Raw genomic sequence first — 23457 nt, forward strand, 5'->3', positions numbered from 1 at the left:
TTCTCCAGTTCATCAAATGTTGAAGCAGTAATGGAATTAATGGCAGTCTCCGGTGTTTGGCAAAATAATCCGTTTGACTATTGAAACGATGGTGCATAAGACCAGTGAATAGATGCCTGTACTTTCTATTTTTCATCCAGGTAGTGACTGTGTCTGTAGGATATTAAGAACTATTATCAATCACTAGAAACATAGGGACTCTCACCAAACCAAAAACTACTAATGCTTCGGTTGTGAGGTCAGAATTTTGTGAAGTTTTGAAACAAACGCATGATATTTGCCGAGAAACGGACCACAATAGTCTGCATGAACTCTGCCAAGCCTCAGACAACACTGGCTACAGAGTACACTTTGAAGGATGACTTTTCGACTTATGACATCCTCTACAACCGTTTAGTGTACGACATTTATCTTCGACCACCAACATTTGATCTTTGCCAAGGATATCACTTTCTCAACACCTATATGTTCACCATGAAGATTTTTAAGGACAGAATTACATTATGAAGGAGTAGCAAAAACACGATCGTTTGAACTCAAAACATTATCAGGAGTAGATAAGAAATCTGCGTTGAAGATTGACATTCCAACCTTTTCGTAAGGCACTGAGTGTATATCCAAAATACTTACGAGTTCCTCTAATGGTATCTGAATTTCTTACGGGCAAAGCCTGTGCTAACAAACAGTCTTCAGTTTTATTAGGTTTATGTTGTGATGATTGTCAAAGAATGTAGTCAACATGTTGAATTTGTTTGACACTTCTGTCCTGAGTCGTCCAATCATATACACTCTAAAGAAATGCTCCACCATTGAACCATAGCAACTGTGAAGAATGTGTCAAGGATTTTTCAGGACGACAAATGTGTACAGTTACAGACCGTTTTCAGCATCCATGAATAACTAGTTAGTACATTTGTGCATAAGGAGAAGCTATTGTATTTTTTTAGTAGTGTTACTTTAGCTCCGCTTCGGAGCACCTGGACTCTTATCATCTATTTTTCCAGTCATCATTTTCATTTACAAGCACATCATTGTAAAGTTATCTATTTCTCTAAAACCCTTCCTCTTTTATTTCGCCTCGCTCTTCTTGTCATCTGCTTGAAACACAACAACCGCCCAATGACGTGACAGCTACTGATTCCGGTGATTTCATGGGCTCTGATAAATGTAATTAGCATCAAAATATGACAACCCTTATTAACTCTCATATTCAGTCAAATAATTGTAAACGGAGGCTGAGTTTATCATATCTTAATATATGTAACATATGCAACCGACTTTGTATTGTTAAGACAAGAACACAAAACCATAAACTACTTTACAATAGACATTCGCAAAGTTATTCAAGTAGTTACAACCTTGCTAACAAAACAATAAACTCGAACTTTTATCCTGTGCTTTGAATACTAAGTCAAACTACTTTCCTCCTGATTACCATTAAAATATGTCGAATTCCAAAGAACGAGCACAACAGTTTTAACTGTTCTAAATTTAAGGCCACAATCGGTACAGAAATTTGAAAATATGGTTGTGACGTATAATTCGCGAAATCCAGGTTAGTTTGTTATTACTTATCAGTTTTATGTTCTTAGCCGTCAAACGGTTGATGAAAGAAGCACAAGAACTATCAGAGCCCACAGAACTATACTTTGCGAAACCTCTGGAGGTTCGACTCTATATTTTCTAATATAATTCTTAGGATAATCTGTTTGAGTGGCACTTCACGATAAGGGGTCCTGAAGATTCTGACTTTCAGGGAGGTTTATACCATGGAAGAATTCTTTTGCCTTCAGAATACCCAATGAAGCCTCCAAATATCGTATTGTTAACTGTAAGTATCCCCAAACTGTCGTTTACTTCCACGTTTGTTTGAGATGCTCCAAGTGACTGCAAAACTATGTTTACTCTACATTCTAGCGTTTCAAGGTTTAAGTGTACGGCCACTGGGTTTGCTTTTAAAACCACGTGCATGTATATGCTAGTTTAATTTCAACGAGTCTATAAGTAGCATATCAATAAACAGAAACGCTCTGGTTGTGGCTGCTAAACCTTCAGACAGTATAGCTGTTGGTCTCCAGTTTGTCGGTCACTTAGTCTATCTGCTGAACTGGCTAAATTTGACATGAAATTTTTTTGCCACTATGTACTGCTAGTTGTAGTACCCATCTTAAGAAGAGCATACTCAACTTATGTTTTAATCATTTTGATGTAAGTCTAATACCCGTTATCCTTAGATTACTTGACTTCCATCATGCTACACAAATTGTACAAAATCTGAATCACAGAATGTTCGAGTTTTGGTGCGATTGTAGGTTCATTGATTATATTTTATTCCCTACCTGTGAGTATGCAGATACTATATTTCTCTCTGTTCCCTTAAAACATCAATAGTTACTTATAGTTCATTACTTCTATTTTGTCTTCAAAAAAATTTGAGCAGTAACTTTGGAGAGAGTACGTCTTGTTGACATAAATTTGTCTTAAATAGCCGTAAGCCAGAAAATGGCAAATCTAAGGTCTTGGGACTAAGTCATACCGTTAAACATACTAAAGTTTGATAACAGTAGGGTATTCAACACGGATAACTAGTACCTCCAGTGGTTTTTTCTCAGAGTAAAGGGATCAATAGATGGTCAACCGAAAATTTTCACAACTCACCTTGTTCCACGAATTTGTAGTGTTGATGATAAGCCTGTAAAAGTATGGAGCTTGCACATCGAAATCTACCTACAAAACCACTCTGCTACCAGTTCCAAGCAGTTTTACCTTGGGCACTGCGATCATGCTTCCGTGTCATCAGAACCACTATCAACCCAGTGGTTATGTTACTGGGACCAGTCTGTTATTTAAACTATGAAGTTTAACAATTTCCACGACATATCATGGTAACAATGTGTTAAGTTATCCCAACATTACTTATACTCAACAGCAGCACCATGTAAATGATGTTGAAGTTCAACAACTTGTAGTTGGACTTAATGGGAACCACTCGTCAATCATTCAAATCGTTTCAAAACATGTTCTTTGGTGGCCTGGGAACGTTTCTTGGGTGACTTCTCAGTAGCTCTCATCACCAAACACTGAGTTTTGACGACACAACTCAGTTGAAAAGGTAAAGATACAGTTAATTAATAGTGTAGCATTGTAACAAATAATTTTGTTGAACCGACATTTTTAGCTCAAATAACAGCCTTATTTGGATTATAAAGTATATAATTCAATATCCTGGGATGTTTTCAAATGTAGCTCATAGTAGAGGCTATTACAGACCGTGTTGTAATTTAATTTTGCGTTTTTTCAACACGATAAACAGTAAAAATGAAATGAATGCTTTCATTTAAACTATTTATTTTGGTATTATTTTGAGTTTCGCTCTTTATTTCCTCACGTTATTGTTTTATCTCCTGTGATACATTCCTTGATACATTACTTTATCAAGCATTTCTTGTTACGATAGCATCGCGGTTCTCTTAATTACATGTAAGATTTTCCTAAATATTTATTGGCACACCATTTTTTTCTCTTCAGCCAAATGGGCGTTTCGAAATACATCGAAAAATATGTTTAAGTATTTCAGGATATCATCCCGAATCATGGAGACCATCATGGTCTATTCGTACTGCATTGTTAGCATTGATTGGATTCATGCCTACTCATGGTGTCGGTGCAATCGGCTCACTTAATCAACCAAAAGAAGAACGTCAACTATTAGCTCGCAAGTGTGTAACGTTCTTTTGCTCATTTGTCAAGTTGATCTTACGTTTGTTATTGTGTGTAAGATAATTTGCATTGGTTACTTGCCTCATCAAATATTAATGATCTCAAGCACTTTTCTTTTGGACTCTGCACTCGTGCTCTTAGCCTAACAAAATGTTCACTACTAATGCGATTTCTCCTTCATGTCTCTTGCGAGGAAATCTTAATTTATGTAAAGTGGGATGGTATTTCAGTTGTTCAGATGTTTGGATACCAACGAACAGGTCTTGGCTTCGAATCCTAACCCACCTACTTCTGTTTGAGCAAAAAATAGTATCTCAAATCCTTACATTTAAGGTCAAGCACACTGGACTCTACGTAGCGAATTAGTCTAAAAATGTAGCGTAACCAACAGGGTGACGTCAACTGTCTGTAAACCGCATAGCAGCACTTCAGTTAATGAACTGTCCGAAATAAAACCTCCGTCTTTAACAGTTATAAGTAGAAGTGGATGGTGGCTAGCAATGGCATCCAGGACACGCGTTCCGGAGCTAACATCAACCCTGGGATGCAGGTAGATTCGGATGACGAGTCCCAAATGGGACGAAACGCGCATCCTGGACCTCACTGCTGCCCACCATCCATCTCTGCTTATAATGCTTGTGACTCCAGGAAATATCGTTTATATACCAATAAGAAGCTGATCAATTGCAATCTTAAACATCAATGAAAAGATTCAAACGACCAATACAAAAATGAGTTACAATTAGGTTTGGAATATTTTGTAAATTTTGTAGATTCGAGCATTTCTTACTTGCAAAAGTAGGCGAATTACAAGACCATTGCTGCTGTAGTTTCTGATTAAAAACTCACACTTTTTAGTCAGTGTTAACATAAATTTCAAGTATGTTAAGAATTTATTTTCAATTTAGGTAAGTTCATTATAACCTGAAGGCGAATCTCTTCGGCAAATTATCACAAAATAATGGATCAGCTTTAAGATTTTAAACCCTGTTCTAGGTTGGTGCTCCTCTGGAAAAAATGATTTTTTTAAAGGAACCTGATATGTAGTTACCGAAGCATGTATGTGACTAAGACCTATGAACTGTAGAAATATGAAAGTAATCAACATAATGCATAATAAAATGGAAATTTGTCCAAAAAATCATTCTTTACTAGACATTGAAGTGTAAAAGCTGTTACTCTGTGTTATGTCCCGACAAGAATAATGAATGGTAACTTTTGGGATCTGTTGATGGACCAATACCAAACGTATATTTCTATTGTATAATTATTAAGTAACTAAACTATGCATATTCATATTCCTCTTATTATAAGCTATATTTTGACCTATAAACTATTATTATACGTTTTACCATTCTTGAGTTATACCCAGTATATTAATTACTACCTCCCTCATTCACAGCCACATCTAGCTAATTCTTGTACAAATGTTGTTTCATATTTTATTGGTACGTTGTGGTCTGTTTGATTGGTATATAAACTCAGTATGTTTGAAATATAATGATTCATATCGCACAGGCTCGAGTCGTTGTTCTGGACTGGGCTAGGCAGGAAGCAGGGCCAATCAGAACTCTAGGCTGCTCGCACGTGTTTTACGCGTCATTGATCCGATCGATAAGTCACTGCCCTCTAATCGGCGGTCACAAGTTATAACACTCTGATATAACTGAATTGTATAATCACATGTAGATACTTAATATTGTTATCAGAAATTCTTCAGTATTATAAATATGTCATCCAAAGTTGTATAACATTGCCAAACCCTCGTCTAAAAACATTAATGTTCTTTACCGTTGTCTCTATTGTGTGATCATCACAAATATTTATTTGTAGCTAACTTTTACTTAATTCAATCAGTAGAGAGTCTTCTGGGCCAATATCAGTATACTTTGTGGATATAGATCAGCAAGAGTTGTTATTGTTGATTTCTAGGAAAGGCAATCGTTTTGATGTCTCAGATAACATGTACTGTGAATATTAATTTGTTAGTAAAGGGTAACCCAAATAATATTATGTAAGTACTATTGGCTTTGTGGCTGAAACAGTCGATTTTCAACCATTAAATTATAGGTCGAGACTTTTTCCTTACTTTACGTTGAGCAACCATTTGGAGCTTTACCAAATGTGACACAAAAAATGTAGGGCTCTTTAGCTACAGCCTTCCAAAATTCACTAACAGTTGAGGGGCTTATGTCAATCGGGTTGTTACAGGATGATGAGTAAATAAAAAACAGTTGGACTATTATTTAAGATGTCCCAGGTAATATCAATGCAAAATTTAGGTGTTTTATAAATTTGGTACCATCTTAAGTGATTTTATCATGATCATGAAACGGATATCTGCAGGAATCTATCTATATTAATTTACTTTGGGAAGTCAAACAGTTTCACTAACTCATACACAAAACCTGTGTTTCTAGTCTGAGTGGATAAAGCTATACTTTATGATTTGATTGTGTGAAATTCGAACTGATATATGTCAAACATCGTACTGTTTTGTCATATTGTGATATATGTAGTTGAATATTCTAGTTACATTATATTCAGCTTTCATGAAGCTGTGTAAAGCCTTTGCTACGATCCACGACATTCTGTTCAAATATACACGCTTTCTATACCCCTGTCAAACTGGCAATATGAGTGAGAAAACTGATGAGTGCTTCAGAAACTGTAATTGACAATTCACAAATCATTTGTACTTCCGATCCCAAACAAACACATGTGGGTTGAGACCTTAAGCAAGTGTATAAACGACTTTCTCTAATATTATATCTCGTCTTTAATTTCTCACCTACTGTTCGACCTTGAGATAACCTGTTAGCGCAGACACTTACTATGCTTAAAATCTCTCAGGCTATCAGTATCGGCTTAGCGATCACAGCGCTCAGTCTTTAACCATTTGACTCAAGTTTAAAACCCACTCCACGTCATTTACTCTTGTACAAAAGAGTAGTTACATCGTGGCTTTCATATTGAAAAACGTCTAACTCCTTTGGAGAAATACTTAAACTTATACTCAGTAAATAAATAAATTAGTCACAGTTTTGTAATATCTCATATTAATTGATATTGTCATAGATAATATTGCTATTATTGTACTTCGCTTAATTTTACTCCAGATCACAGAGTTATGTTTGCAGTATATGTGGACCAACTAACAATTTACTTCTGCCCTTAACTACAGCTTCATCATCAATGAATAAAGAAGCCAGTGAGGCTGCTGCTCAAATATCTATGATGGTAATTTCTTTGCTTCTTTCATCATTCATTTGTTTTTGTTATAACGGGACGAATATTAAAAAAGTTGAAATTTGTGGGACTGTTTTTTTAAGTTGTTGTTATGTACATTTTTGATACATAATTTCCATAGTCATCCATTTGTTTTACCTACAAAAAGTACACCTTCAAAGCATCGCTTGTGTACTTTGAGACCACCGAGTAAGCAATATCCAGCGCTAGAGATAAGTCAATATACAAAGATAGAAAATTGATTGATGAGGTAGTAAGTCTTCACCAGCTAAGGTGTCACGTATACTCAATTATCGCCCACCTCTATGAGCGATGTTGTTGTGTGTAGAAGTAGATTGTGAGAAAGCTATGGTTGACTAGACCAAAACGTGGCACTGATCTCTGAAGTCATTAACAACTGAACTGAGTCATATTAACAGGCGTAGACCACGTAATTGGTGTCCGCGTGACTATCGCAATCAACCGTTAGAGATTTTGTGTAACATCTCTTAACATCGTTCACAATGGCGCAGGTGTCTTCACTCACTATCTTCCTTTAGATTCTAAGTTGTTGATTGCTTGTGAAAGTTTTTTTTTTATTTCATCAATTTACATTTACTTCTCGAATCATATCTTCACTGTCTTTTCTATCGCTGCTAATACTTCTAGTATCCCTACTCTGGGACTTTGACAATCTCATCTCGCTGCGCCAATGAGGTATGGCAACTTGAACCAATGTATATATCTCCTAGGTTCTACACTGTGCTTCACTGAAGGAGAGTGGAATAATAATAATAAGGGTTTAGATCAAGCTTTTATTAAGAAATTACGCTTCACATTACCGCAAGTTGACTATTAACAAAACGTTTAAATTCTTTATCAAAGAGAGCAAGAACGAAGATTGATGCAGAATAATGAATGGATTCATTCTATTTCGTTAGATTCTCATCAACTACTTACAACCTATTAACCATTTTACAAATCAACGTTGTTACATATATTGACATAGTTAATACATACAAGGGTGATTACAGATGATCATGTGTATCATGATGTAACAAAGATTCGATTAGGGTCAATAAGGTCATAAGAAATCGTTTGTTTCAGATAAATAAAGTTTGAGTGGGAAACTGCCAGAACAACCAACTAGTGATTAGAACTCATGGAGTTAATAAACATCAGACGATGGTGTAATTAAGTAACTGAAAATAGATTAATGGTAATGAAGAAAGATATGAATTGAAGAAAACTGATAATGATGTAATCAACAAAAGTGGGGGTGTAATGTTATCAGGGTAAAGGAAGATTTATTACTGCCTCCTTCTGGATACATGGATCTGGTTTTAGACATCTGATTGCTATCGCTTCTGCAAATTTCAAAAGATTGGAGTTTGATTGTTTATTAATCACCTTGAATGACGTCAGTGTATTATCTGTGGTGTGTACTGCTTATATTGATATAAGTGGTATATGACGCGAGTTATAAAACGTAATGTCTGACAGCAGAAGATGGGAGAAGATCAAGAAAGGAAGTGCGGGAACACAATGCAATTTGTAAGAAAACGCATGAAAAATGAAATATGAGACAATGGATTGATGCTTGCAAGAGGAACAGTCCAGGTTGATATGATGGATTGATATTTTACAAATTAACGATTTGTTATATGGTTTTTCTAGTTTGCCAAGTAACTCTGTAATTTTGGGTTTAATACATTTGCTATAACTGTGACGGCAGCACATTAGAGGATAGCGAATTATTGATCGGACCAAAGACGCGCAAACACGTAGAACGGCCTATGGTTCTGATTGGTCCTGCTCCCTGTCTAGCCCAGCCAGTTGAGTCCAGAACGCAAGTCTCAGCCTCGGATATATGAATCACTATATTTCAAACACACTCTGTTTATATACTAATCAAGCAGACCACATCGTACCATAAAATAGAAAATAACGTTTGTACAATATTGACCAGTAGCAAAGTGACACGTGAAATAAGTACTGACCAATAAGAAAATAATACCATCTCCAAGTCCAAGAATAGCATTAGACTTAATAGAATAATTTTGGGATATTTTCCTGAATATCCCAACAACATTCGATTGTCCCCACCCGTGTTCTGTTCACAACATATTGACTTCATGTCCTGTGAAAAGGAGATCTCGCGCGATGGCACTGCTGAATGCTTTTAATTCACTTGGCTTTAAACTTTTGGAATATGTTCTTTAAATCGAACATAGGCTCTCCTTTCTGTTCTACCAATGTAACTACTTCGGCAAATACATGTGAATTTGTATACACTGTTGGTGATAACATGAAAGGGATACCAATCGACCTTTGATTATGTTAAAGAATGTGCTGTTTTGGACAGGACAATCAATTTAGCTTCAGGATAAGTTCTTGTCAATGCAGTTTTTAATCTCATATTGATTGACCCTGTGACATCATCATCCTTGAATTTAAGTTGAATAAAAATAGGTTTTTTTACATACTGCAGTTTCTTTGAGTGTTTTATCTTCACGCATTCCATATGTCTGAATAAACTTCAGTGGGTATCCGTTATTCTTTAACCATCTTTTCTCATTCATTACTTCGTCTTCTAGTGTATCGGCAGTACATATTCTTTCTGTTCTATGAAGCAGTGTCTTAACGAGTGCCTTTTTGTAACTGATTGGACAAAAGCTATTGAAATTGAGATAAATCCCATTCCATGTTTTATCGCTAGACTGAACGTTGAAGTGTGCCATCTTTCATTCGTTTTATTGCGATATCGAGAAAATGGAAGTAGTTTTCATTTCTATGTTCCGTAGTAAACTGGATATTTGGATGGGTTTCGTTGAAAAGTTTCGGCACATTTGTTAGATGTTGTTTATTATTACATACGATGAAGGTGCCACCAACGTACCTCGAATAATACACCATTTTACCAAACGCTCATATGAGCTTGGTTCTTTCGAGGTTAGCTATGAAAATATCTGCTAGGACAGGACCTAACAAACTTCCCATTGCTACACCATCGGTTTGTCGGTATATGATATTGTTGAACTGGAACTGGACACCTTTTGTACACATGATTAACAGTCGTTTGAATTATGATGCTGGTAGAGGTAGTATGTCAGAATGCTGGCAAATTATGTCTATGGTTTCAAGAAGTGGTATTTTTGTAAACAGTGATGTAATATAAAAGGAAACCACAAACTTACCAGCAATATTTATGTGGTTCATGCTAACAGCAAATCCAAATGAATCCTTTCATGTATATGTGGCTAGTCGTTGACAAACTGGTTCTAACGTATTCGCTAACCATCGTGCAACTTTGTGGTAGGGTGAATTCACCATTGATACAATAGGTCTAATAGGAATACCTTGTTTATGTATTTTTGATAAACCATACATGTGGGGTAAACGGGACCCACGAGGTCGTATATTATTGTAAGTAGAATTATCGATCATCTTCAGAATTCAAACGACTGTTAATCATGTGTACAAAAGATGTCCAGTTCCAGTTCAACAATATCATATACCGACAAACCGATAGTGTAGCACATATTTTCATAGCTAACCTCGAAAGAACCAAGCTCATATGAGCGTTTGGTAAAATGGTGTATTATTCGAGGTACGTTGGTGGCACCTTCATCGTATGTAATAATAAACAACATCTAACAAATGTGCCGAAACTTTTCAACGAAACCCATCCAAATATCCAGTTTACTACGGAACATAGAAATGAAAACTACTTCCATTTTCTCGATATCGCAATAAAACGAATGAAAGATGGCACACTTCAACGTTCAGTCTAGCGATAAAACATGGAATGGGATTTATCTCAATTTCAATAGCTTTTGTCCAATCAGTTACAAAAAGGCACTCGTTAAGACACTGCTTCATAGAACAGAAAGAATATGTACTGCCGATACACTAGAAGACGAAGTAATGAATGAGAAAAGATGGTTAAAGAATAACGGATACCCACTGAAGTTTATTCAGACATATGGAATGCGTGAAGATAAAACACTCAAAGAAACTGCAGTATGTAAAAAACCTATTTTTATTCAACTTAAATTCAAGGATGATGATGTCACAGGGTCAATCAATATGAGATTAAAAACTGCATTGACAAGAACTTATCCTGAAGCTAAATTGATTGTCCTGTCCAAAACAGCACATTCTTTAACATAATCAAAGGTCGATTGGTATCCCTTTCATGTTATCACCAACAGTGTATACAAATTCACATGTATTTGCCGAAGTAGTTACATTGGTAGAACAGAAAGGAGAGCCTATGTTCGATTTAAAGAACATATTCCAAAAGTTTAAAGCCAAGTGAATTAAAAGCATTCAGCAGTGCCATCGCGCGAGATCTCCTTTTCACAGGACATGAAGTCAATATGTTGTGAACAGAACACGGGTGGGGACAATCGAATGTTGTTGGGATATTCAGGAAAATATCCCAAAAATTATTCTATTAAGTCTAATGCTATTCTTGGACTTGGAGATGGTATTATTTTCTTATTGGTCAGTACTTATTTCACGTGTCACTTTGCTACTGGTCAATATTGTACAAACGTTATTTTCTATTTTATGGTACGATGTGGTCTGCTTGATTAGTATATAAACAGAGTGTGTTTGAAATATAGTGATTCATATATCCGAGGCTGAGACTTGCGTTCTGGACTCAACTGGCTGGGCTAGACAGGGAGCAGGACCAATCAGAACCATAGGCCGTTCTACGTGTTTGCGCGTCTTTGGTCCGATCAATAATTCGCTATCCTCTAATGTGCTGCCGTCACAGTTATAGCAAATGTATTAAACCCAAAATTACAGAGTTACTTGGCAAACTAGAAAAACCATATAACAAATCGTTAATTTGTAAAATATCAATCCATCATATCAACCTGGACTGTTCCTCTTGCAAGCATCAATCCATTGTCTCATATTTCATTTTTCATGCGTTTTCTTACAAATTGCATTGTGTTCCCGCACTTCCTTTCTTGATCTTCTCCCATCTTCTGCTGTCAGACATTACGTTTTATAACTCGCGTCATATACCACTTATATCAATATAAGCAGTACACACCACAGATAATACACTGACGTCATTCAAGGTGATTAATAAACAATCAAACTCCAATCTTTTGAAATTTGCAGAAGCGATAGCAATCAGATGTCTAAAACCAGATCCATGTATCCAGAAGGAGGCAGTAATAAATCTTCCTTTACCCTGATAACATTACACCCCCACTTTTGTTGATTACATCATTATCAGTTTTCTTCAATTCATATCTTTCTTCATTACCATTAATCTATTTTCAGTTACTTAATTACACCATCGTCTGATGTTTATTAACTCCATGAGTTCTAATCACTAGTTGGTTGTTCTGGCAGTTTCCCACTCAAACTTTATTTATCTGAAACAAACGATTTCTTATGACCTTATTGACCCTAATCGAATCTTTGTTACATCATGATACACATGATCATCTGTAATCACCCTTGTATGTATTAACTATGTCAATATGTGTAATGACGTTAATTTGCAAAATGTTAAATACGTTTTAAGCAGTTGACTGGTTTTACTCTTACTACCTCTACCACTACGGGATTTTTATCGACAACTGCATCTCTGTGCTAATGTGCTATGGTAACTCGAACTGATGTACGTACGTACGATGTTTTATGTTGTTACTGACTTACCGTAAGCAGTTGATGAGAATCTAACGAAATAGAATGAATCCATTCATTATTCTGCATCAATCTTCGTTCTTGTTCTCTTTGAGGTAATAAATGAAATTAAGTCTATGAATTTTGGATTTTTTTCTGTCTAATGACTTGCCCTCCGCAGTAGTTTGAAGTGTAATAATAGTTTCTGGTCTAAAAAAGCTTATGGCGGCCAATTTACGACGCGTTATCAATCGATCAAGCTATTGACTTTTGATCTGTATACTATTTGGTTGAAATCTATGGGACTATTTTACCATGTGGTTATAGTCGTCAGATGAATAGTATCCCTAAATTAGAGTAATCTTCATAAAATCGTTATCAGTTGTTCACAAAGAAAAACGACTTTGTTTTAGTTTTCTCTTAAAGTCTACTCTTTAGGATCAGTGCAACTTTTCAGATTCCATAGTTAGGTATTATTTATATAACAACTTATTTATTAGAATAACGTACTTAAGTGTGAATTTCTAAGTAGACTTCGTATTCAATATGATGGAAAGAATTGCTGCTCAAGTGATGGATGCTTTTAATGTCGAGTCTGTTGTTCTAAACGGTTGGATTGCAGAGATTTTACTGTCGTCTTAGAAAACATCATCGTCGCCTACTTCATGAAGAGTATCACGCAAATTTGAATGTATCAACAAAGGTTATTTCAACAGCAACTAATGATTTTATGGTTTAATGCTACGTCGTCATTTCTTCCTAGTTCTATGTCAATTAGCTAATATCAATTGTCTGTACTCAGTTGGATATATTAAGTCTGAATGAAATTGATCAGTTCACTTTAATTAATGATCATTCTTTCTTCTTTTTTTCCTTGGTTCCACTTTTAGAGTGAGGAAGAATTTAGGAATAAGAAAGCATTCACTAATTCAAACACACCTACCACTACTACTACTACTACTGCTAACAATAATGATCATCATACAAATTCTCTCTCCGGCATTACATCACAATCGAACTTATCATCTGGGAATCTAATTAATCCATCGTTAACACCGTCCACTTCTTCATTTACTACTCCATTTCCAATGCCTTCTTTATCTTCTCCTACTCAAAGTAATACTGCTAACATTGCTGAAAATATGAATTCATATCTATGGACTGGATTTCCGTCATATATGTATCCTTATCGAAATGAGAATATACCACCACAAATTGCATATTGGTTATGTTTTCCAGTATATTACCCTGTATCACCATTTCCTATGAATGCAAGCTCATCATCATCAGTAGCGACTGGATTAAATTCGATAACTGATAGTGGTACAGCTAGTGGGGAACGTGTACCTTTAAGTTTTGGTGAATGGTTAAAAGAAATCCGAGAAGTGAGTTGAATTGATAACGTCTAACTGATTAGTTTTGTCTCTTAATTATTAATTTCATGCTTCGCATCTTAAAGTGACCTTAGTTCGGTAACCATTGAATGCTAAACAACTGTTTAATCTTAGCACGGGAAAATTAGGCAATGTTTATCCACGACCCCACCTGGGATCGAACGCAGAACTCCCAAGTTTTGTGACATGTGTCTAATCCTCAGAAAATTGGGTGAGCATCCAGCTGTCTACATCTTTAATTTCTCGCAATCAGTCTCCAATGCTGTTGATGGGTAAGTACCTTGCAGCGGAAATGGATGGACTCCACCGGCCACTACTTCTTACTAGAATTCCGTGAATTACCTCTCGAAATTAGTCGCTAGTAAACACATGATTATTCCTACCGTAAGAGCTGTATGGAACTCAACAATCACTACAAGCCTCTTACAAGAATGATCAATATTTGAAAAAGGAATTTCTGTATGTAAAAACCTCAGCGATACTCATACTAGACTAACGAACGAAAAGTTGGGATCATTTCTAATTTCTATCTCTAAAACTTTTATGACCATAATTTCCTTCTTGCTGTGCCCCCGAATGCCTTGGTACGGCCGAGGGTGGTGAGAGGCGGTTACACCTCTCGCAATGCTCTCACATGGTCGCGCGTATGCAGCCACTGACATGGAAGTCCTACTCACTGCCTTCTCGCGGCATTACTGTTGTTTGCGAACTTGGGACGACGAAAAGCGAATGTCCAACGCTTTAATCGGGTTGGTAGATATGGAGGATCTATTTAAGGAAGTTGGAGAACCCTAATTCCAAACCAATGGTGTATGATCCAATTGTTGGTCACCGACTACCATGGGACAACATCTCCTTACGTTGCTCCACTACCTTGTGTATTAGACCAATTTGTTTATTTATTTGAACACATAAATATTAGTACAAATGGGCATCAGATATATATGCGCCATGCAATAATAATGAGAATGTAGAGAGATAACGAATGCAAGGTGCGTATAAGAAGAAAGACGTACAACAATGAACAGAAATTAGTGTATAACGGTGAAATAACAATAATAATAATAGGAGAGACAGTTCAATTAGAGAAAGTACAGCCACAGCGAGTTCTTCCACTTAAAGAAGTTACGTCTATTTTTTATGAAGAAAGTTACAGCAGGATCTTCACTGGCTTCTATTCCGAACCGTATCTGATAACGTCTCTAGCTACTGTGTTACACCATCTTTAGGTCCGCAATCAGGGAGTCATGAAGGACCGACACAAGCCAGCCCTTTGCAGCTTTATTTCATACCACGACACCATGTCATACACTGACCACCTATCCTCTTTTTCCAACCAGTCCCAGCGTCAGTAAATAATGCACGACGTGAAATTCTCTGGGACAACATTCGTGGAACATGTCCAACACATCGAAGTCGATGTTTCAAGATAGTGATGATTGAATTATTATCGCCGTGCCTGAACACATGATGCCGAACCACTACATTGTTAACATTGTGTTGCCATTGGACGTCAGCAATCCTTCGGAGACAACGCTGATCAAACGCAGAGAGTCATCCAATATGCTGAACTCGGAGAGGCCAGGTTTCATAAGCAAAGAGCAAAACTGCTCTCACCGACACGTTGTAGATCCGACCTTTTACAGTCAGATTAACATCACAAGGGCACTAAAGATGGCCCAGATTGGCATAAGTCGCTCTGACTTTCACTATAATTAATTAGACCTCTAAATCGAAGGCTCCGATTGTAGCCCCCTAAGAAAACCACCTGCTTCGACCTGGGCAATCGGCCCAGTCACAAATCAAGTGACTTGTTTAGCGCATATGTATTCGATACCCCTTTATACCAATATTTATATATTCAAATAAATCAATAAACAATATGTAATAGAGAGATCCTGATCAGTTTATTGTTTCTTCGTTTAAAAACTGTAAAATTTATATCAAGTCACGTGAATTGATGAAAACAAAAATAGTTTAGTTCAAGGATCAATATTTCGATAGAAAATATTATTAAACACATATACTACTTAAATTCATTCAATCATTTTACACTATCAAGTGTAGATAAGAATAAACAACAAAACTAGAATGTTTCAGTTTAATGCAAATTTTAATAATGATGATGTATTACATATGAAAGTAAAAATAGATAGAATACAATATAATTCATCTTTAATAATAGTAAGTTATTGTTAGTAAATTTTGTTGTTATTTTGTCACAACTGGATAGATAAATTTACTTGGTATTGTTTACTTGAATCTTTCCAAGCTAAGTGAATAACGTGATATGGTGTATGAAGCGAATGGTATACTGGGTTCGAATCCCAAGGTGAATATCAACTCTCAGATGCAGGTACATCTAGCCGACGAGTCCGAAAGTGGACGAAATGCGCTTGCTTGACTCCACTCCTAACCACTATCCATATTTGCTTATAATGGATAGATAAATGGTTGATTTGGAAAATATCGATGAGTTTCGGAACAGTTGTTTTACTGTGACATATACAAATGATGTGTCTTAGGGAAATAAGGGACGAAATACTTTCTTTAATCTGGTTATAACAACTTTAGTTAGCTAATCTAGGATATTAAATAGAATGATTGTCATATATATATCTAAGTACTGTCTTCTCTGGTGTAAGATGCTAAGTTGAGAACGGATAAAGACTGAACTGCTTTAAAAAAGTGAGATTTAACAAATTTAGACATGGGACCATTCCATGAAATCATTGACTGCGTATCCCAATTGTATGGAGAAGTTGGGTCATTGTTGTGCGAGAAAATGTCAAAATCAACCATAATATTGTGAATTTTTTTCAAATTTCTTGCAACTTATTCTTTCTTAAAACCAAGACTTTCGGTTTCACAATAATTAGAATACGCAGATAACATAGTCCTGTTTGGTGAAGACGCTGATAAAATGCAGAGTCTTTTGGTAGCACTAAGCAACAATGCCAGAATGTTTGGAATGCGCTTCTCTCCCTCTAAATGCAAGTTGTTGCTTCAGGACTGGTCTGCGTCAACACCTGAACTAAGGATAGGGAGTGAAGTAGTCGAACGCGTTGACAAATTCACTTATCTTGGAAGTCTGATCAGCCCTAATGGGTTGGTGTCTGACGAAATCTCAGCACGGATTCGAAAAGCTCGCTTGGCTTTTGTCAACTTGCGTCACCTTTGGCGAAGGCGAGATATCCGTCTATCAATAAAAGGACGGGTATACTGCGCGGCAGTCCGTTCTGTTTTACTTTACGGCAGCGAAACATGGCCATTAAGAGTAGAAGACACTCGTAAGCTATTAGTATTTGACCACAGATGCCTTAGAAATATTGCTAGCATCTGCTGGGATCACCAGGTAAGTAATAGTGAGGTTAGACGCAGATTATTAGGGAATGATGGTAAATCAGTTGATGAGGTTATGAATCTTCATCGACTGAAATGGTTGGGCCACGTGTTGCGTATGCCTGAACTCCGATTACCACGACGTGCAATGCTAGCCGGTGTTGGGAATGGTTGAAAGAGAGTTAGGGGCGGCCAAACCAAAACGTGGCATCAGTGCTTGAAGTCACTAACTTCTAGTCTTAGCCATGTTGGTAGATGCAGACTACTTGGTTGAGGTACGCGTGACTATCGTAACCAATGGTTGGAGACTCTTGGTGACATGGCTCAGAATCGATCACAATGGCGTCGGTGTATACACTCTCTGTCTTCCCTTAAATTAAGAGTTTAAAATCGCTTCATATCTTTCTTTCTACGAACCAATTCTTCCTTCCTGTATTATATCCTTATTGCAATCTTTCTTTTATATATTACCACCTCTGCATTAACTACTTTTATGAATCCGGTGTTCATCTTGTGCTAATGAGGTATGGCAACTTGGACCGATGCATATATGTGCCTGATCCTACGTTGTAGCTGATTGACTGACAATAATTAGCACTCATTAACAGACAGGGTATTTGAATCATGAAGAAACATACATGGGATATGAACACATGTTTTTCGATATCATGGTTATAGACATTGTTACTTTCAAAACAGACTCACGTCATCATTGTAGAACCTAGCGCAAGCGTGCATTGGTTCCGTTTGCAATATTTGATCAGTATTGTACGATAAATATAATGAAAAGGATTATAAGGAAAGAGACAAAACTAAGAATACAATGGTCTTGAGTGCTTTTAGAGGTACGAGGGCGTTTATCACTTCCTCGTTACCCACACCGTGGAAAGGTTCTTCTAGAGGTATCCGAAAAGGGAATCGGGTTAGTGACCTGAGAGCATAAGAGCAGTGTCCAAGATACAACTGCTCGAGGTCGGTCACACACGACCTTCGCGTGAGTGCTTTTCGTGTTATATCCGTACTTGTTGCGACATTACCGCCAGAGACGGATGTCCGTAGTATAAGGCGAGTTATACATTGTTAGGGTCGAACTTTTATAACACCACCACTCCTTGTGGGAAGAAAGCGTCGATGTTATGCCGGTTGTCCGAAGGAAACACCTTACTGCTGTCACACCTCTGTACAGTAGGCAGTACGACTTGATCTTCGGACCTTGGGTTTAGTGCTTTAAGTCTTACCGCTCTTCAACCAACCTGTCTGGCTTGGTAGGACCTTGAGGAATGACTGTTGCAGCCAGTATAGCTCGATTGGTTGATTACGATAGACAAGCCCGACCATCCCATCAAGGTAGCAACAACGGTTGGGAGAGACTAAACTGTGAGAATATGATATGGATAGACAGAGTTGAAACACGTATATGAAGGGATACTGGAGCTCAAAATTGACAAGACGACAAATAGTGATTAAATATGCGTCATTGTGACTGATTGTGAGCTACGTTACTCAACAGCTTCAACCATTAATCACGACCTCAATCCACTAGTTTGCAACTCTTGTTATGGCTCAAACCAACAGTCAGCGGCTTCATGGATTGATCATACCTTTATTGGCCATTGCTAAATACCCCCTCAATCTCCTCCTGTACTCGCAAACATCCCGGTTAGAAGTAGGCGGTAGTTAAGTATCATTAGCAGACGTTTCGACTACCTCATTCGATGAAGATGCACTACCTCATCAACCGATTTGCCACTTTTGTCAAGTGCCCTCTACTTAACCTCAGAATTACTCAGTCGGTCGTTCCAGGTAGCCCGAGCAATACTTTAACAATCCCTATGATCAAAAATATGTAGCCTGCTTGTGTCTCCTATTTTCATAGACTATGTTTCAAAGCCATAAAGTAGAACAGAGCAGACTTTTGCAGCATGATACTTAGTAAGAGTAGCGAAAGGTATTTCTTCTCATTTATTTTTGAATCATGACTCAGAAGCGTTCATGAAAGTAGTTACAAAGAATATTGTCTGTCCATATTATTTTCTACTACCATCGATTCTCTTACTATTACTCTGACTCTTGTCTTGATAATTCCATCTTGGTGTAGTGATGTACTGTGGCAACTTGAATTGACAAACATACGTCCTAGACCCTTAGTCAGTCACAACGTAGAACTTCGTACGTTCGTGCATCAGTTCAAGTTGCCATACTACATTAGCACAGACATACAATTGTTGATTCAAGCCCTGTAGTGGTGGAGGTAGTAGAAGTATAAGCAGTAATCGGAAACATTAGTGTTTGAAGATATTATTCAAGGAGCATAATCCAGTGAAATAAATTCGAAAGGAGAAAAAAAAAGAGAAAGGGACATGAAGAATTCAGAGGATTAGAATTCGGAAGAAGACAATGAGTGGATGCACCTGCGACATTGCAAACGATTTTGAGCCATGTCACTCAAGGTCTAACCATCGGTTGCTATCGTCTCGCCAATCCCAACCAGGTAGTTTACACCCACCAACATGTCTCAGACCACTTGTCAGTGACTTCATGGATTTGTGCCATGTTTTGGCCTAGCCGCCCTTAACTTTCTTTCAACATACTCCTACACCATAAAACATCGCAAGTCGGTGATTGAGCATACGTAACACATGTCCCAGCCATCTGAACTGATGAAGTTTCACCACTTCAATCGATTTGCCATCCTTACCTAGTACCCGTTTCCTAACAACTGCGTTACTTATTCGTTGGTCTCAGGTTATACGAGCAGTGCTTCGAAGACACCTATGATCGAATACTAGTAACCTACGACTATCCTCTACTCTTACCGGCCATGTTCCACTGACATAAAGTAGGACAGAACGAACTGCTGCGCAGTAAATACGTCCTTTGGTTGATAGACGGATATCTCGCCTACGCCATAAATGACGCAAGTTAGCAAAAGCCAGTCGAGCCTTCTGTATCCGTGCTGAAATTTCATCACACACTAGATCACAAGGCCTGATGAGACTCCCAAGGTCGGTGAAGCGGTCGACACACTCAAATACTTCACTCTTTACCATTAGTTTAGGTGTCGATGCAACTCAATCCTGAAGCAACATTTTGCATTTCGAGGGAGAGAATCTCATCCCGAACATGTATGCATTGTTGCTTAGGGTAGTCAAAAGGCTCTGCATTTTGTCAGCGTCTTCACCAAATAGAACTGTGTCATCGGCATATTCCATGTCAACAAGTGAGGGTCCCGCCCTCAAATGCCCTGGTACAGCCGAGAGTGGGGAGAGTCTGCTCTCTATCTCGAGATGCTCTCACATGGCCTCGAGTATGTAGCCTCTGCCAGGAAGTCCTACTCACTGCCTTGTCGTGGCGGGGGGTGTTGTTTACCAAAATGAGAGGATGAAAAGCGAATGTCCGGCGCTTTAACCGGATTCCAAACCAATGGCGCACATGGGCTCCAGTATCCTGCGGGAACAAATGGCGTATGAACCAATGGTTGGTCACCGGCTTCCATGGGACTGCATCTCCTGACGTTGCTTTACTGCCTTGTGGATCAGACCTTCAGATCGAAGGCTCGGAGAGTGGCCCCCTAAGAAAACCACGTGGTTCGGTTTGGGCACCCGGGCAGTATCACAGCCCTCACACATATCGAATGAGATTTGTGTGGGGCATATGTATTTGGTGCCTCCTTGCACCAATATCTATGTGTTAAAACAAACTAATTAATTAAAGTGAGAATCCCGGTAAAAGTTCAATTCCTGGAAATTTAGATGAGGAAAGTGTTATCTCTGAAAGCACGTCAACGACAAAGTTAAACAAGAATGGAGAATGTCCTAGATCATAACTCTGCATATGTCTAAATAACTTAGTAAATGAATGAATCGGAGTTTGTCACTATAGAATATATCGATTGCATAATATGTTAGTATGAACGAAACGAAAAAAACGCTTAATAAGCAGTCGGATATTAATAACAGTTACGCAATAATAAAAGAAGGATGAGGAAACCTCTGTTAAAAAGAAATGCATTGACAGCGAAAAGAGTGTAACATCATTCAGTACACATTCTAATTTTGGCTATTTCAATAGCCAGGGTGAAGAGGGCGATTGTACAGAAGTCAGATTTGTTAATGTAAATAGTTCCTGACGACTTCAGCTATGGTGCTATTATTACTTTTTTATCAGTATAGGGGTTGTGCAGATTATTAAGTTTTCGATTGAGATCATAAACCGATTGATGTTAGACCTGGAAGCACTAAACGGCCGTTCCGTCCTAGTATCGGACTCCGCAGCAGTGCGCATCCATGATCCCGCTCCCGGGATTCGAACCCAGGGCTTTCAGTCGTGCGCGAATGCTTAACCTACTGTACCACTGAGCTGGCATCCAACGGTGTTGATGTCTAACATCAACCAATCCACGAGATTGCGCGACCATCTTCTATTGTACTGGGATAGATACCTGTCTCTACCCAACACGAACTGGATTCATTACTAATAAATTTGATTTTTTTTTCGGTTATTAGAAAGAAAAATCTGCAAGTACTTCTGTTCAAGATACAGTATCTCCTTCCTCTTCTTCTTCTACTACTACTACTACCATTATTGATACTACTCAAGTTACTTATATATCACACAGCAATGAGAACATTAAGCCAACAACTTCAAAAACATTATCACCGGCTAATCAAAGCAAAGAAGTTGTTGATTCATCAGAAAATCAAGTTCATACAATAACTGAAACAGTTTCTTCACAAAATAAAAATGAATCAGATACTAAAGAGTTATCTTCATCCAGTATAACTGATAAATCACCGGAATATGATTCAATGAAACAAACAAACTCACATGAACATAAAGTTCCAGATAGTCCATTAGTTGATGGTGGTACATCATCGAAAACTATTGATAACAGTAATACTATAGAAACTAATGAATCATGTAAAGAGAATAAAAGTGAAACACAAAAAACAGATAGATTACATCATAGAATAATGAATCAATCAATGAATACATTAAATCATCATGATAATAATCGTATATCCAATGAACATATTAGACAATCTACATCATTTGTTCAATATCATACAGCAACAGTATGTGCTGTTGGTGTAGCTATTGCTTTATTTATTATTGTTATGCGTCGATTAGCAATCATATTCCAAGAGGTTTAATATAAAATAAAGTGGTGGTGGTGACAACAGAAACTAAATTTCTTGTAACTATATGATTATTTCACTTCAAAATTATTGATTCGTATATTCAATGAATCAATTCAAAATCTTCATCTTATGTACCATAGTAAAAAAAACAAGAACAAAACTCGAAAACCCTGGGGGGGGGTCTTTTGTTTATTGATTTTTCCACTGCCTTACCAACTTCATTTAAACTTCCATTCTATTAAAGTATTTCATAGTGACATTCTTTTCTTCATATTAATATGAAGGCTATGATCATTTCTTTTTTTTGGAGTGTTTATCTAATTAATACACCATAGTTACAAACATTGAATAGAAATAGACGTATAACATGTTTACTCCCTTAAGTAAATTAGTTACTATGACAACTTTATGATTCTAACAGGACACCTTTATTTACCATTTTGATTATTTAAGAAATGATTATAATAATAAGTTTATATTTTATTTAATTTTTTTTTGTTTATGATTTGATTTATAAAGTAAATTTCGTTTCATCTCAAGTAGTAAGTCAATATAAAGTATCTAGATGTAAATGTATAACTTGTAAACAAAATGAATAAAACTATGAATGAATAGTTGTTACTCAATTGTTGTGTAATAAATAGTATATAGATACGCTTCAAATGAATTATCTTTGAAATGACTCAATATGTCAATGTGAATAATATATATTACTGTGCGGCAGTTCGTTCCGTCCTACTTTACGTCAGTGGAACATGGCTGGTAAGAGTAGAAGATATTCGTAGGTTATTAGTATTCGATCATAGATATCTTCGAAGCATTGCTCGTTGTTAGGAAACGGATACTAGGTAAGGATGGCAAATCAGTTGGTGAAGTAGTGAAATTTTATCAGTTGAAATGGTTGTGATATGTGTTACGTATGCCCAATCACCGACTACTCCGACTTGCGATGTTTTATGGTGTAGGAGTATGTTGAA

At 37.1% G+C, this 23457-nt stretch overlaps 1 protein-coding gene across 2 annotated transcripts; it reads left to right on the forward strand.

The window, feature by feature from the left end:
• The first annotated feature begins 1220 nt into the window (after positions 1-1220).
• UBE2J1_1 (Ubiquitin-conjugating enzyme E2 J1) lies at positions 1221-23170 on the forward strand. Of its 2 annotated transcripts, XM_051217197.1 has the most exons (7): positions 1221-1555; positions 1593-1666; positions 1700-1831; positions 3529-3719; positions 6840-6960; positions 13494-13988; positions 21845-22999. In XM_051217197.1, exons 1-7 carry the CDS (start codon positions 1525-1527, stop codon positions 22490-22492), a joined length of 1692 nt encoding a protein of 563 aa, XP_051065846.1. In that variant the 5' UTR covers positions 1221-1524; the 3' UTR covers positions 22493-22999. The 2 variants fall into 2 exon arrangements, with proteins under 2 accessions (XP_051065846.1, XP_051065847.1); XM_051217198.1 differs by having other exon boundaries at positions 1500-1555; positions 1593-1831; positions 21845-23170.
• The last annotated feature ends 287 nt before the right edge of the window (positions 23171-23457 follow it).

This window comes from Schistosoma haematobium, chromosome 6 (genome assembly GCF_000699445.3).
Source record: "Schistosoma haematobium chromosome 6, whole genome shotgun sequence".
In the NCBI taxonomy this organism is placed as follows: Eukaryota; Metazoa; Platyhelminthes; class Trematoda; order Strigeidida; family Schistosomatidae; genus Schistosoma; species Schistosoma haematobium.

Bases quoted from the DNA above. Each gene is read 5' to 3' on its own strand.
- UBE2J1_1 (XM_051217197.1), top strand. From the start codon at position 1,525: ATGGTTGTGACGTATAATTCGCGAAATCCAG. The intron at 1,667-1,699 runs GTTCGACTCTAT...TATAATTCTTAG, and splicing joins ACTTTGCGAAACCTCTGGAG to GATAATCTGTTTGAGTGGCA. The intron at 13,989-21,844 runs GTGAGTTGAATT...TTCGGTTATTAG, and splicing joins GGTTAAAAGAAATCCGAGAA to AAAGAAAAATCTGCAAGTAC.